Source organism: Lissotriton helveticus, chromosome 5_1, assembly GCF_964261635.1.
Source record: "Lissotriton helveticus chromosome 5_1, aLisHel1.1, whole genome shotgun sequence".
NCBI classification, from domain to species: Eukaryota; Metazoa; Chordata; class Amphibia; order Caudata; family Salamandridae; genus Lissotriton; species Lissotriton helveticus.
The window spans coordinates 1,218,093,659-1,218,110,176 of record NC_136065.1 but is presented as its reverse complement, the minus strand read 5'-3'; the positions used below and the strand labels follow the sequence as shown (position 1 = coordinate 1,218,110,176).

General features: G+C 45.4%; 1 protein-coding gene across 1 annotated transcript in view; it reads right to left on the bottom strand.

The window, feature by feature from the left end:
• PLPP4 (phospholipid phosphatase 4) overlaps positions 1–16,518 on the bottom strand; it is a 745,038-nt gene that overhangs the window by 314,275 nt on the left and 414,245 nt on the right. The window contains exon 4 of the mRNA XM_078641202.1: positions 9,345–9,408. Within this exon, the coding sequence (XP_078497328.1) occupies positions 9,345–9,408 (64 nt within the window). The remainder of the gene's footprint in view (positions 1–9,344; positions 9,409–16,518) is intronic.

Below are 16,518 nucleotides of genomic sequence, written 5' to 3'. Positions count from 1 at the left end.
GTTCCTTCTGGCAAAAATCGGGAAGAAAACGCGTTGGCTGTGTGCCAGTTTTAAAGATTGATTGAATAAAAAGAAGCAATTTTGGAACAGATATTCTTGCGTGTATTGACTTCACAACGAGTGCACCTTCCATTTCTTCTTGAAAATTGGGCTACTACTGACACCTCTGTTCGACGGGCGCGGAAAATGATTGCGCTACTTTCTAATTTATTGTACATGTGGACTGGATGTGCTTGACCTTGGTCTGCCATTTGCCCTTTCTTTGTTAGCAGATTGAGCAACTGCAATTCTGTTAATGTGATTTACAGACTGATGTGCCAGTGTGGGTTGCACTACATTGGTTTGACTTCTCATGAAATCAAGGTTCGTGTACAGGAGCATCTTAGCACGATTAAATCAGGAAAGTTGACCACACGTTTGGTACAACACTTTCGGGAACATCAACACCATCACAGAGCTTTGAAATGGGTGGAGCTAGAGAAAGTTGTGGGCGAGGTAAGTAATCTGCAGAAGATTCTGGCCACAAAAGAAGCCCATTGGATCTTCTCTGAAAAAGCACTTCTACTTGGGTTGAATGACCAAATAGAGTGGAATAAGATCAGCAAACAGTGATATGAAGGAATAATACTTTAGAGGTTATGACCAAGCTAAGCCTAGCACTCAGAACTTGGTCTGAGAATATGACATGGTTCATGCAAGACAGTGGTAATTGTGTCGCAATCCAGATAATATGATATTTCCATTAATTTGTGGATATGGTGCATTTTTCTGTGTTTTTGAAAAAAGATAGTCACGTGAATCCATGTTGTCTTAGATATACCTATACAATATTTAGCCTGAGCGCGCTGACCAGCCCCGATTAGAGCTGTTTGAAACACTTAATTAATATTGTAGAAACCTATACACGACTGAGGTTATCGTTGCCAAAATAATATGCCAAATATATTGATCATGACATGGGTTATGGTACATCCTTTGGGTTATTGGTACCCATGGGTTGCGAAATGGGAAGTCCAAGATGGCACCCATATTTAATTCTAGATTGGGCACCACGTAAGGGGTGTGAACTACGATACGTGTCTGATTTGAGCTGCTTGAAATATCAAACTTATAACAACATCGTAAAAACGTAATACCTATTGACGTTATTGCTGCCAAAATAATATGATAATTAAATCGTTCATTGCATGATTTATGGCAAATCATTTCGGCTTAGTGGTACCTGTAAGTTGAGAAATGGGACGTCCAAGATGGGGCCCACACAAAATTTTAGATCGGACGCCACGTAAAGGGCGTGAATTACGTAACGTAGTCCAGATTGGCCACATGATTTTATCAAGTGGCGGCTCTTGTGCACCCACACGCCAGGTTGAGATACCGCATGATGGTCATTGGGTAGCGGTAAGTGTATGCGTGCTATGGGGTGTATGCGAACAGGAGATGTGCGCGTCTGGAATGTGCTATTCGAACCTGGATGAGAGAGTTTCTAGTGTTTGAAAAATTTAACATGTGTTTCCGGTACTTCTGCCGGTCCCAGCACAGTAGCCAAGGTGTGGTTAAATATACAGCTGGCGATAGTACGCCGTGTGGCTTGAGCTTGGTATGCCATGTGTGTGTTTTAGAAATTGAAGCATTATCGATATACAAAGGCATATACAGATGTAGTGAATGATGATAAGAATTTCAGATCCCAGTTATGGAATTAAAAATAACAATGTTGAGGTGCATTGAGGGACGATTCTTTAGACATAAACAATGAGATGTGTATGTTTCCACAGATTAATCTATAAGCAACGGCTGTGCTGTGTTTGACGGATTAAAGTATAAGAGATATACACCCTCTTGACTTTTTGGGAGCTGGTACGCGGGCCCGTGGCTCCCACTAGGTAAATATAATAATTTTTATAGTACAGGAATTGGGGCCATGTCTCAGTCCGCGTTCTGACTAAACAGTACCTGGGTTGAAATAAGCTGCGAATAGGGGTGATTTTAACCAATATTATTTGTTTGTTTGTCAGTCACTCGTGGCGCCATCTCAGATGTCCAGGGAGGTGATTGCTGACCTTGAAGCCCTGACTAATTTGACCCAAAGACATATAGGCAATGAAACATGTTGGGCTTGCCTTCCTTGAAGTGGTTTACAACATGCTGTGTTTTTAATGTTGAGCAAGCTCACACTTCGGATTAAAAAGGGTATAACCATATACGTGAGTTGAGCTCAATTATATTTTTAGTTGAGATATTCTGTCTCGTGTTTCTCACGGGGTCTTCATTTTCTTTTCCTGTTTTCTTTAGTGATATGTTGATCACACTGTGAACCTCTTGACACCTTTCTTACTGGACACAAATCTTTTTTCTATATAAGAAAGTCACCGATGATGATAAAGACGTGGGCAAGCTGGTGAGAACATGTCAGTAGCGCCTCTGGTAGTGCGCACATGAGGTGCTTTCTCATTTTTTCACACACATTTCTTTGTGGTACACATACACTTAATTGTAGAGGGTATGTTGTTTTACGAGTGATCTGATCTACATTCTTCTCCCCTTTTTTTTATAGAAAATATTAGAGAGATGGGCACAGAGGACTGGGTTGGACTGTATAACTGAATAGCAGCAGTTAGGTTGAGGTAGAAACCCCCACACCAGTCTTACATAGAATACATGGGTGTTGCCCTTTTGTGTTTGAATATTTGATGATGGGAGGGCGATCTGGCATACATTATCCCTCTTCAGTTGCTTATTGATAAACAGTCTGAGACTTGTCATTTGCTACAGCTATAGAGAACTAGGTGAGATTGCCTAGTTCTTGATAGTTTGTAGTGATGCAGCACTTTGCACCTTGCAACTTTCTGGTGCAAATTCAGGTTCAGGCTGCACTCTGATGGACTTTTAGTTCTGGACTGTGGCAGTCATAACAATCAATACAATTAAATATTGGAAAGCACGTTTAGTCGCACAAGGAGGACATAGAGTGTTGGATTTGCAAACCATGAATGTTTTATTAAAAGATTAGCAAACTCAAATTCAAATAGTCAAATTAGTTGCAATGCAAGAGCCAATATAGGAACACATAAATCAGTATAATTCAAAGCAATTCAAAATCACAAATACAAAGATAAACCAGCATAGAGTTGTCTCAAAATATATCAAAGCAGACTAATTTCCCTTGTAGAGAAACCCCTTTTCATCTAAGTTAAGAAAAAGTTGCAAAGTTTAGAAAGAATTCAGGCAGAAGGTGTCAGCGTGGAATGCCTCTGAATGACAGGATATATAAATCAAATAAAGCTTCATCTAGCAAGCCGGGAAGGCATCTGTCCATGAGCCAGTTATACTCCTTCCGGCACAAAAAAACATCTGCTCTAAAGGAAGCTAAATGCTATCTGCGTCTTAAGAAAACGTAAACGAATCTGCTCTAAAGCAAGTTAAAAAAGGATCTACCCTAGAAGGGTGCTAAAAGGAGCCTCTCCTGTAAAGAAAGCTGGAAAGGCATCTACCCTAAAGAAAGTTAAAAAGTAATCTCTGTCTAAAACACTGAGAAGACATTCTTAAAACAACAGAATTCTAACATTATCAGTAATATGTCAACTTTCAGAACAGTCAACCAATCAAGGATAGACAGGAAAGATGCTGTTCCAGTCTCATTAAACTGTGCAAAACTTTCTCACAACGGGCTCCAACTGTGACCTTAAAATTAACAGATAAAACATATGGGTTGCTCATACAACTAAAAGTGCTCTATTTAATAAGGAAATTCCGGATGTATGTCGTTAGCACGCACGCTTTTACAACGCATGCCTTTACCACGCAACTTTTACAACGCATTGGGGGGCGCTGGATAGTGAATAGTTTAATTTACTATTCCAACTCCAGTCCCCGTGGATAGTAGGGAAGGTGTTGGATAGTAAATTAAACTATTCCCTATCCTAGAGCGCCCCCCAGCGCAAGTCGTTGTAACAACTGGAGTTGTAAAAGTTGCATGGTAAAGGTAGTTTGTTGTAAAAGTTGCTTTGTAAACGCTGTTCACCAGAAATTCCACCACAATCTCAAGGAAGAAAACATCCTTCTCTGCATGAGAAATAAGAAAAATAAACATTACACATTTTCAATGTGGCTTCAGCTTTTCAACAAAAAATAAATGTCCATGTTTTACAAGAAAGGTAATCAACTTACATGAGACCTTTTTAAAATACAGTTACTAGCCAACTCTAGGCTAAAATCCTGGCCAACCAGCTGCAACCCGCTTTACCATACCTAATCAGCCATGATCAAAGGGGCTTTATGCCCTGGCATAGCATGAGAGACTGCATCAGAAGGGTTCAGGTGGCACTCTCTATGTTGGGTGTGTCCCAAACAATAGCAGCACTGCTCATTCTAGACTACGAGAAGGTATTTTACATGTTGGACTGGTCCTTCCTTGAGGCTGTACTTGAACGTGCCGGTCCGGGGAAGTAAATAAGGAATGTCATTGGTGCCTTTTACCATCATCCCCTTGCACAATTCTGGGTCAATGGCTGGCTGTCAGATTCTTCCATATCCAGAGGGGAACACGTCAGGGCTGTCCCCATTACTATTCTCCCTCACAATTGAACCCCTAGCGTGACTCATCCATAGCAATGCCCAACATAGCGGTTGGTCGTAGGATGGAGGGTCAGAGCTTAGGATTGCTCTCTATGCTGATGACGTTCTATTGTTCCTGGCTGAGCCCCCAAGCTTCGGGCCCTGCTGTCTTGGTATCCTTATGTTATTTAGTGAGCAGTCTCCTAGTCTGGCGACATCAGCACCCACTTGTTGCAATCCGATATCCCAGTGAGTTGTCTCTCCTTCAAGTACCTGGGGTTTCACATCTCCCTGCTCCCTGACCTTACACCTCAATTTGACCCAGCTAGTGTCTAAAATGAAAAGCGACACCCAGGAGTGGTCCGGTCTTCCCGTGCATGTAGCTGTATCTTCAAAATGATGATTCTCCCTCGCTTCCTATACATATTCACTTTCAACCCCCAATACTCCTGTGTTGGTTTCAAAAGCTCAACTCTACTCTCCGCTCCTTTCTTTGGTCGGGCGGTTGCTCCTGAATAGCATTTCCCAATGCTCGAGATTCTCCGTATGATGGTGGACTGGGGATGGTGGACCTCTAATGTTACTATCTAGCCTCCCAACTAATTGTTGTTAATGATTGGTGGGTAGAATAATCCAACATACCGAAAAGAACTCTACTCCTTGGTTTTATACTGCATTCTGGATGTGCTATATGGTGCTCCAATACCCTACAGCCTGCCTGACATCACTCATGTGATCTTTCTTTGCTGGCAATCCGTGCAGCGATTCCTAGGCTGGAATGGTAAATTGACAGGGATGACCCCCCCTGTGGAGGGGACGCTGGGTCCACCACTCAGCCAGCTTAGAGGGAGCCCACAAACAGGATACAATCGACATCACAGTCCTCAGGGATATTTAGGTGGGGAAACACATTTTGCCCTTCCAAGACCACACACAGTGAACTCTGTGGATCCATGGGCTGGCACATATATAGCCAGACCTTATTCCTAGAGCCCACTTCACATGGCCAAAGGCCCCACACAGCTTGTCTAGTGGTCTATGGGGCTAGTGCATGGCCTGCACCCAGAGCCCACTATGCATGGCCAATGACTGTGTGCAATGCTTAATTTGAGCTGGTGGTATCCGGTATTTGGCATCAGCACTTAATTGTCAACACTGACATCCATGACAGTCTGCCACATGGTGGTGCTGGCTGTCTAATTTGGAAATTAGCAGAACAACAGTTGTTTATTAAATCTGTATACATTAAAAAGACTTATACCTGCCCCCCAAGCCATTCTCATACCTTGGGGCCATGGATCAGTTTAAATTCACTTGTAACAGTGTCATGGTTAGTGAATGTCATTGGCAGTGCTGGCAGGAGCAATGGGTGGTGCAAACTGCGGTGATGGCTGGCACATGTCCTGGTAATTTAAAAACTAGGCACCTACACCAACCTGGCATCTGTATGGTATATCTACACAGTAGGGTGTGGCCGTATGCTAGGTTAACTGTGTGGGAGGTTGGGCATAGGGCCTGACTGCAAACCAGTTCTAGTTGCAAACACTCAAAGGCCAGGAGCAGCTACGGTTGGCAGAACTGGATGTAGGGTACAGGTCCTTTGGCCAAATTCTGCTGCACCAAGTTAAACACCACGCAAAGTGGGGGGGTAGCAGCATAGAGGGCTGGGCATAAAGCCAGGCCATAGAGGAGGTCATGCTGCCAACTCCAGTGCAATGGGGGTTGGTTGCTGAGGAAGCTGGGCGCAGGCCAAAGTTGATGTGCAATGGGTTTAGTAACACAGATTGTTGGGAGTAGTTGTATATAAAAAATGGAGAAGGATATAGTATATCTTAGCAAGTTGCACAAGCATAAATGTTATTATGCACAGGGATACCCTGTGGTCAAATCTTCAACTCAGTGAAGGCAGTCAAGGTAGTGATACTTCACCTGCCTCTGAAGCTACCCATCTTCGTAAAAGAAAATCTATATTTCACCACTTCTTCTGTCAACAGTCAGTACATGCACGTATTAATTTATCCAGTAGATGTGAAAATGTTAAAATATTTCCTAACCCTAACCAACATTTATAGAAAACGATGACCAGCCTCAGCCAGTGTTACTTATTCTAAGGATACCGGATGAAAGACAAAATCCACCATGTCCTTTTAAAGAATCAGGTCAGGTGATACATTCTCTCACTAACTGAGCTGGGTCAAGGGGCACTGCAGGCTCACCAACAGGGAAAGTCTTTCGAAGGAAACAGTACTCCCTTGACGCTTAGGTGATACACATTGCGCTTGGGCATGACATCATGACTCTGGGGCATGCTTCTGGTTGGAGGAAACCATGTACCTCCTAGCCAGCTGGGCCTTGTGCGTGCCCTCCAGGTGAGAGAAATATCATGCTTCCTCTTGGGCAGAGCAGCAACTTGTTTTCCACATAGGACCTTGCAGTAAGGCATCTCCAGGGTCTTTACCTGTCGAACTCTACTTTATGAGCAAAGTAATACATGGCCGTGGTAAGATGACCGACTCTGGCAGTATGTGGTAGAAATGTGTTGATGGAAACTAGTAAATCAGTTGTTGAAAAGTGTGCTACGTTTCACAACAGAATTTCATTGCCAGACAGGTTGCTAATGGGAAATAAGTGAGCTTTGTGTGAGACTGTTCTTAATGACCAGCTGGATAACTAATCCTGTTTGGGCTACCCATTTCGCGTTGTGCAAGTACTAAAACCTCTGGCTAAGCAAGTGGAGCTTCCTATCCACAGCAGGATCTGTACTCCCTGTCATGTGTCTATGTTGAACCTGTGACTAATAATGTTGGAAACACTTTACTTCTAGATACACTTAGGTTTAGGGGAGCACAGTGACCAGAGATTTAAGCATGTCTGGTCTGGCTTCCCTGGGCTCATAATGGTGTTTAAGCTACTTGAATACATAAATGCTTTACAGCCAAAAGGAAAAGTACATGCAGACCAACTTTTTTGTCATTGTTTGCCATAAACCTCGATAACCCTCTTAATTCCTACCTCTGGTGCTATGGAAAGATGTTTTTCAGGAGCAGGATAATGTATATAGCAGCAGGGAGGAGGATAATGCCAAGAAAGGCCTAGTGACCCCGGTGAATTACCCAAAACAATACCAGAGCTAAGTTCTCTGGGAAAGCCTTTGAAGTGTGTCAGTGGGATCCTTTTCTGTTGATCACCAGTCATTTGCACCTCAGTAGAGAAGAGACACGAATTCTACCCGTTAAGTTCCTGGGTCAGCCCTGCAAATGGAACCGCCTCAGACAAGGCATTGCCTTTCAACAAGATATGTCTTGTCCTGAGTTCATAGCTTGTCCAGAGAGAAAGCTGCAGTTTTCTACTTTGTTGCCATTACTCATGGCAATATTATATCAGGAGTTGCATTGTCCTGCAGATCCAAAGTAGTCTTTATGCTGTTACGGTCATTTTAGGGTTAATTTGATAAGCACATTTAAGTTAAGCAACTACAGGTTCAATGTGCTGTAAGTTCAGTATGTTTCCCGAATTCTGGTTATAGCACACAATCTGTAGTTCTTTGTCTAGTTTTTAATGCCCAGTAGTAGCAATTTATTCTGTACCTCTGCACGAAGCACCACTGAACAGGATCTGAACCAAAGTCGGGCTGGGACAGAAAACAGACCTGCCCACCAAAATAAAAGTGCCTCCCGTTAGTGAATTAGACAGTTAAAAAAGTGCCCCCAAACTTGTAAATAGGGGTAGTGATTAATTTGTTAATGCACACTGCAAATGTGTTTTGCAAAGTATGGAAGACTGCATGTGAGTGAAAACTGTTCAAAGCCATCCAGACGAAAGTTCAGTCCATTTCGCTTCCCCACCCCAACTATATAGTATGTAGCCCAAAGATTAGACCTCCATTTTGCCAATGGGATGCCTAGTGGCCAAAACATAGCACAAAGTTGTCCCTCTACTGCCCACGTTTAGACTTCCCAAATGTGAAACCCTCCACAGGCCACTTAGTCTTCCCAATGCTGAGACCACCCATTGAGGGAGTAATTGGTGAATAGAGTGAAGTGTATTCTGCAGTGCCTAACTTGATCTGGTGGTTGCCAGTGGGGACCACGGGCACTCATTTTGGGGACCAGCAAGAGAGAGAAAACCAAACAAAGCCACAAGACAAAGAAAGATAAAGACAGAAAAACCATCAAAAGGAAGAAAGTTGGGACCCACAGGAGTGAGATAAAAGGACAGGGAATATCTGTTAGTGGATCAAAGAGGCAGGAGGTGAGTTTAAGACTACGCAGCCTTGGTATGGGCATGCTCACATTTAATTTCTATGGCGGCTGGCTTCTCAGTAGAGCTTTGGGTACCACACTTTTTTTTTTACAAATTAGGCAGTGGTTTGCCCTTGTGCAATCATCCTAAAAAGAATACTGTTATCCAAATGTAACACTTCCAATGGCAACCACTTCTTTCCGATTCCTTCGTCAGGGGCGTAAAGACACCCCCGCATCCCCCTTGGTGAGAGGGGGCAGTCATTTAGACATAAAGGGGGCCCTCTCAGCTTGTCAGCTCGAGGACATAGGTATTGCCAGGGCCCCCGTCATCATTCCTTGCAGAGGGCCCCCTAAGGTTTCCTTTCACCACTGTCCCTCGTCTATAGCAGCTCAAAGGGTAAGTCCCCTTCACCAGCACACAGAAAGCCTAGAGTAAGTGAACCAAATGTGAAATGAACTTGGATGAGAAAATACTGTATACAAAAGTAGAGATAAGCATAGCAATCATTGTAGATGTGTCTTTCCCTTAAGGGCCCATCTTACCTCCCCACTATCAGCTTGATTGTGTTGGTGCACACACCGTTCAGAGCCAAAGCCAACGAAACAGCTGGAAGAGGAATGGAGAAGGCAAGAGTCAGAAACAAGACCACTTCTATCAGAGAATACACAGGCAAAGCATGGAGGTAACAGCATTCAAGCGATAAAGCAGATAACATTTTGTCATCTACTGTGTACAGGTGTTTCCTGGATTTCATTTAACAGTTTATGTTTCATTCTTCTGCGGTCTCCAAGAGGTAACGCAGCGTACTTCAGTAGTCTGGAAGCAGTGGCTCTTTGGTATGAGGGAAAATTGGGAGGGCGGGCTATGACATGTACATCTGTTCTTCATCCCGCACAGAAAATGTGGAATAGCCAAATGTGATGATAATGTATGTAGTGCATGCAGTGCCAGGGGATTGGGGACAGTTCATGCAAAGCGGTTGTCAGAGAATCTTGGAGTCATGAATTTGTCTTTATTATCATATTCTGCCCTCATAAGAAGAATCACACCTTGGACCTTGTCTTCTCTATTGTTTCCACTCCTGTCAGAAGTCAAAATCCTTAAGCTTAATTTGGAGGACAAGGTTGAAATTCTAACCTGGAAAGGATGAAAAGGATGTCACTAAATAAATCTCACAACCAATGTGCATGAGTCCACAAGCTTCACACACCCAAAGACAAGAAATCCAAGTGGAGAAGACATGGACTAAGACTGATGTCACACCTCCTGGAAGCTGTGCAGGTCCTAAGCTCTTTGCATCATGTGCATCTGAGACTGCTCCCCGACCGTTACTCAACTGACACCCAGCTCATCCTCTCCCTCACGAAGAACCCTGAAGACACCAGACTCTGCTTCCAGGAAGGCATGAAAGATGTCGCAGCCTGGATGAGCAACAGCTGCCTAAAGCTCACTTCGGAGAAGACAGCGGTGCTCATCCTTGAACGCTCCCCCACAAAGTGGGACAACACCTGGTGGCCCTCTGCGCTCGGAAACCTACCCACTCTGACAGACCACACCCGCAACCTCAGCATCATTCTAGACTCCTACCTCACCATGACCCACCAGATCAAAGCAGTTGCCTCCACCTGTTTCAACTGCCTCTGCATCCTCCGCAAGACCTTCAAGTGGATCCCCCTCTAATACAGAAAGACTGTCACCCACGCTTTCATAACCAGCAGAATGGACTACGGTAACGCCTTCTACGCCGGAATCAACAAATCCCTGCTACACGAGCTCCAAACCAACCAGAAAACCGCAGCCAGACTCGTCCTCGGAACCCCACGACACGAGCACATGACCCAGCACCTATGAGACCTCCACTGGCTCCCCATCGAGAAGAGAGTAACCTTCAAGCTCCTCACACACGCCTACAAATCCCACCACAACATCGGACCCAAATACCTCACCGAAAGAGTCTCCTTCCACGTACCCAAAAGGAACCCCCGCTCCACTGACCTCGCCCTGACAGAGACCCCACGCATCCGCAGAGCCAGAGCAGGTGGAAGAGCCTTCTCCTACGTCGCAGCAAAGGCATGGAATGAGCTCCCAGTCAACACCAGAAGCTTCCCCACTCTGCACACCTTCAGGAAGAGCCTCATGACCTGACTCCTCGAATGACCCGAAGCTGCACCCCCGAACAGCCCTCAGCACCTTGAGACCCTCACAGGTGAGTAGCACGCTTTACAAATCCCTGATTAATTGATTGATTGATTGATCACTGAAAGTTCAACATTTCTTTCATTATTCTTGACAGCTGGCTCAAAAGTCATAAACACATCAATAACATGGCTTAAAATGTAAATCATAATCTTAATACTAAATGGGAACTTAAACCTTTCTTTCCTGAACAGGACCTCAAAGAGGTAGTCCGAGCCCTGGGAATGTGTACATTAGACTATGGGAATGCCATCTCGCTGATATCCTTAAAATTTGTACTTACTCTTACAAAGCCTCCATTCTTGCAGCAGTTTGTCTGGTATCAAGGAATCCCCACTTTGTTCACATTACTTCTGACCTGCGATCTTTGGGCTGGCTACTTATTGAGCATTTAATGCATCAGCTTCAACCCTCTGATCGGTCTCATTACGTGGCCAAAGCGTTGAAGATCTCGAGAGGTTCTCCCCAACTTCGTAGGTTAGACACCCTTTTTATGTGAAATTCCAGTTTTCAACAAAAAAACATACTTTAAACCAGTTGTTTCTTGTGTTCTGGTTTTGAAGTCTGAAATGCTAACGCGCAAGCAAGGCACACCACTACCTCCTTTCCAGCATTCAAAAAAGATTTAAAAACAACTCCTTATGGACATTGATTTCTTGTAGATTTGTGGTTCTTGTAGATTTGTGTCCTTTTGAATGGTGCTTGTACATACATCTCAGCTTTATGATTGTATGATATGTATGTGTATGCTCTAGTGATAGTCTATTTTTATTAGATCTACATTTTGTTCAAATGAAAGCTGTAATAAATGGGATTTCTGGTTGGCTAAGGCTTGCGCTAAAGCCAGGCAGAAACCACCACTCTAGTCAGGGCTTGGGAGTTACACGCCAAAGATAACCCCTGCTCAACCCCTTGGTAGCTTGGCACGAGAAGTCAGGCTTATCCCGGAGGCCATGTGTAAAGCATTTGCGCATGCACACAACAGCAACAACATCCCAGGCACACTACAAAAGGTACTTCACAAAAGGTTATATCAAATATAGCCTTTGTATTCTCAAAACACATTAGAATAGTAAACACATAACATACACTGTGCCAACTAGCAGGGGCAATATTCACATGGGATTATATACACATGACAGGGCCACATGGACCACTGTCAGAACCATCACAAAGCGAACTTAGTAAATAAGACAGGTCATAAACGTACAACCAGTAAACACCAGTAACCACTGTACTCAGCATCAGCCTGTAACATAGATTACATTATGCACAGTCACATCAGGCGCGAATTACATTCTGCGCCAACCTCACCAGCATAAACACATTATGCAATTCTCTCACCAGTCTAAACACATTAGACCCTAACCTCTTAAGCATAACTCACATTAGGGGTGTTCATCACACAGTAAAACATAATCTCACTAGCATAAACCATGATATGCAAAACAACCTCATAATCATAAACCATATTTAGAGTCATCAAACAGGGTGCGTAGAACATACTGAATGCATTACATTTCCTAGCACCACATCACGTTAGCACCTAAATGACATTAGGGCCTGGCGCCCTATAAATCTACCAGTCCCCCTGGCCAACTGGCCATTCAAGAAGGGGCTCAAATGCCCTGTGTCCAGAATGTCAGGGCGCGCTGCCAATGCAGCAAAATCCAATGGCGCCAGTGCGCAAACCTAAACGTGCAGCTGGCACTAAGTGCTGCGCAGCTGTGTCAGGGGCAGAGGAGTGCAACTCACACCTAGCTCAGACATGCCCCCCAAAGTCAAGAAAGACCTAAACGTTGCAGCTGCCCACTACTTGCTGAGCAGCTGGGGATCTCCACATGAGGCCTGGCACCACTGTGCCGCTTCTGTCCCTCTCAGGGACTCTCTTTATTACTGCCAAAAACGTGGGTACCACTGTGCCACACCAGGGGGGAAAACATGGCCCCTCTGGACCCTCTAGGTAACACTTTGTGCCCCTCGTTGGAGCCCACAGACTCAGAGAACCAATCAACAAAGAGAACCATGGTGCCCTCAGGCCCTCCATGGGACCTTGGAAATAGCATTGCCCCGGGTTGACGCCATCTGGCTCTTAAAATGAATATGCCCACAACTGGGGCAACCATGGGCCCCTCAGTCCCAGGAAACGACTATGCCCATCGGTGGAGCGGCCCCCCTGCACACGCGGGCTGCTCTGATCCTGGCTTCAACCGGCATCACCACAACCGAGAGGCCCACACTTACCGGGCTCTCCAGGCACTTCTCGGCTCCTCTGATCTCCTCTTCACCCGGGCCCCCTCCTGGGACCCGGGGCTTTTCTGCACAAGCGGTGGGGCTCTCACCGGCATGCGAGAGCCCCGCTCATCACTGCTTCTCTTCCTCACTTCACCCGGACATTGCGGCCGCACTCTACAGGGCACACAAACGAGGGGGAGGCTCCCGCCAGACTTCGGCCATCATTTTGCGCACTGGGGCTCCCACCAGCCCCCGGGAGCCCCGCACCACCACCTCCTTACTTCCGGCTTCCTCTGGACTTCCTTCAGGCCTCACGAGGCCACGCCCATATCCCAACGAGGGTGCCTGACTTCCAGGTCGCATTTGCAGCGGCCCGGCAACGTTCGGAAAGCGGCGTGTGCTGCGGTGCTGAGACTCGGGGTGGGCACCCGCTGTGATTTAAATAAAACAAATACAGGCAAAGTCGCGGGATGGGCACCCGCACACTAAAACATAAAGATAAGCAGGGTAGGCTCCCGCTAGGCCGCATAAAAATAAAAAATAAAGAGGGGGAGGCTCCCGCCAGTGGAGGCACCACAATGCGGGGTGGGCACCCGCTCCCGGCAGCATCTCGGGGGAATCCCTTGCCGGGGATTCCCTCTCCTCGTTGAGCAGCACCGTGCTGCCAAATCCACGCAGTCCTCCTTCGTTGGGGAATTTTAAAATACAGCGCTCACCAGGCGCTAAGAGGCAGCCACAGTCCTGGGACAAGGGGAATGAGGATGTCTTTAAATCAGGAAATAAAGTCACAAAGGTTTCAGGGCATAGCTTGGCCCAGGGAGGCAGCCCTCCTGGAAAGTCCTCCTGGGCCCCAGCAGCACGCCCTGCAGCAATCAGGATCCAAGCAGAGAACAGCAACATGGGGTTACAGACCTTTCTTTTATACACCTAAATCCTTTGTCTAAAAGGTGCAGGCAATGGGAGAACCAGCTACAACTGATTCAGGGGAACCCCTGAGCACTTTGTTTTGCTCAGCCCCTCTCTCCCGTTCACAGGACAGGCTAGGGACATCAGACGCACCACAGGGGGTGGAGCCAGCATTGTGAAGGGAAAGCACAGCCCTATTCATGTCCCTGGTGCAACTCCTCCCTCCCATCTACATGCAGATCTCCCTATTCACCACCGGGCAGACCCATACTGGCTCCTGGAGCCAAGCACACCAGCCAGCCCCTGTCAATCACAAGCCAGACATACAATTCACATCAGGCAGGCAGACACTGCACACAGAAATGCCAACTTCTAAAAGTGACACTTCTAGACTAACCACATTTAATCTGCGCACACCAATGCGCAGCATTTATTCTCTCGAGTTTGCACATACCTAACTCGCCCCTGCACTCCTCTCACATCAGGAACTACCAGGGACACACATATCACCCATGCATTCCTATGGGAGGGCAGGCCAGTCTCACTACACATACACAGAGAGCGCACGCACTTTACACTGGACCACAGTGAAAAAGTGCTCTGAGGCCTAAAATCACCAACACCAGGTTACAGAAACAGGCTAGGAGAACGCAAAAAGTTTCAGGGTGAACCTGCCAAAAGGGCCAAGTCCAACAAAAGCTATATTTTGTGAGCTGTAATTTTCTGCCGCGTTACTCCTTTCTAGATAATGTACTTTTGACCAATTTGTATTTTAAAATGTACTGCTACAGGATCTAGGTCTGCATCTAGGGATGGTAAATAAAAAAAATGCCTGTAGCACTATCATGACTCTTACGTAAGCGTGCATGGGGAAGCATGCACATGATTACGTCTTCATGATCCGGCTGATCATACAGTAAAAATCGTCTACCACAGCATCATGGTCCATAAGTGTGCATGCTTGACAATGCATGCACATGTATACATCATCAAGCTGGAGCAGGCTAAACAATAATCAAACGTTCACTACAGCGTCATGACGTATATGTGCACCTGCAAGGTGATGCATGCACACGTATACAATATCATGCTAGGAATGCCATTTTCACTTCTGTTTTTTGCCAATGCAATTCTGCATCAGCAACCTTTTTTTCTTTTTGCCAATTCTGTTGAGGATTGGCAACAACTCTGCCAAAGCCAAAAGGTCGGCAGCAGCAAATTCAATTAGATTTGCCAGTGCTTGTTTGTATATTTCTTGTAGTGCACTTGTTTTTTTGGGGGTAGGGTCAATAAACCTGAGCAAAATTACAATCAAGATAAACAATATCCTAACAATAAATTATTTTTCATACAGCGAGTGAGCCACACAAAGTTTTAAACAGAGAGCCCTGGCCACAGGACGAATCGTGACCTTGCCATGTACATTTCATCTTGGCTAAAGCCAGCATGGAAGGTGAAGCTCCAAGCACAGAGTGTTCTGCTGCCAATAGTTTTACTCCTGCTCTTGTAGGGTACGGAGAACCCTGGGGCCATCAGAGTACAGTTTCTGCTTCGTAGTGTGAAGTTTGAGAATCGGGGACCTAAGTATTTCCAGTTTTCACCTGCGCAATACCATGGAGAAAATATATTTTGCACTATTGTTGTTTGCATAATATGGAATAGAGCAGAAAAGATTCGTTCTAAGAAGTTTCATGTGACAGACGGGTATCAGAGCACTTTAGAGGCACAAAATCTGTGAATCATGAGGAGTCTTTTGAAAGACGGGTTGACAATAGAGGTACATGTAACAGCATACACGTGAAACGCATCTGAGGGGGAGTAAAAGACAGAAGGAGAGGGAGAAAAAGGGTGGCAAGGAAGAAGGGGATAAAAAATTATGCTGTTTTGAATAAATGACAGAAGAACCTAGTACTTAGCAGTCATCTCAATGCCAGTAGAAGGAGTTGTGTGGAAACAAGCTTGCGATCTGCCTGTATCATATTAACATATTTCCTTTTTGTTAGCAGCCACATATGCAATCTTGAAAGTGTCAACCAGTTTATCATATATGTATGTCATTTTGCATGAGCTGGAAGCTTATTGTGACATTTAACCTCCTGGGTGCGGCCGTAATTCTGCGTCTGTGTGGCACATTCCGATCGCGGGCGTGGTCATGACGGCTCCCGGCCGTCATCATCACATGCCCACCGTAACTGATGACGACCGGGAGCCGTCCTCAGCACCGAAGGGGTTAATATGCTTGCAAACCTTCATTGGCAGTTTTGTGTGCACGAATAAAATCTTCTTTGAAAGCTGTTTTAAGGGGAAGATCCTGACACCTGCACATTAGGTACATTTTGCTGAGAGTTACAAGGTTTTGGCACATCCTCATCCTGCATT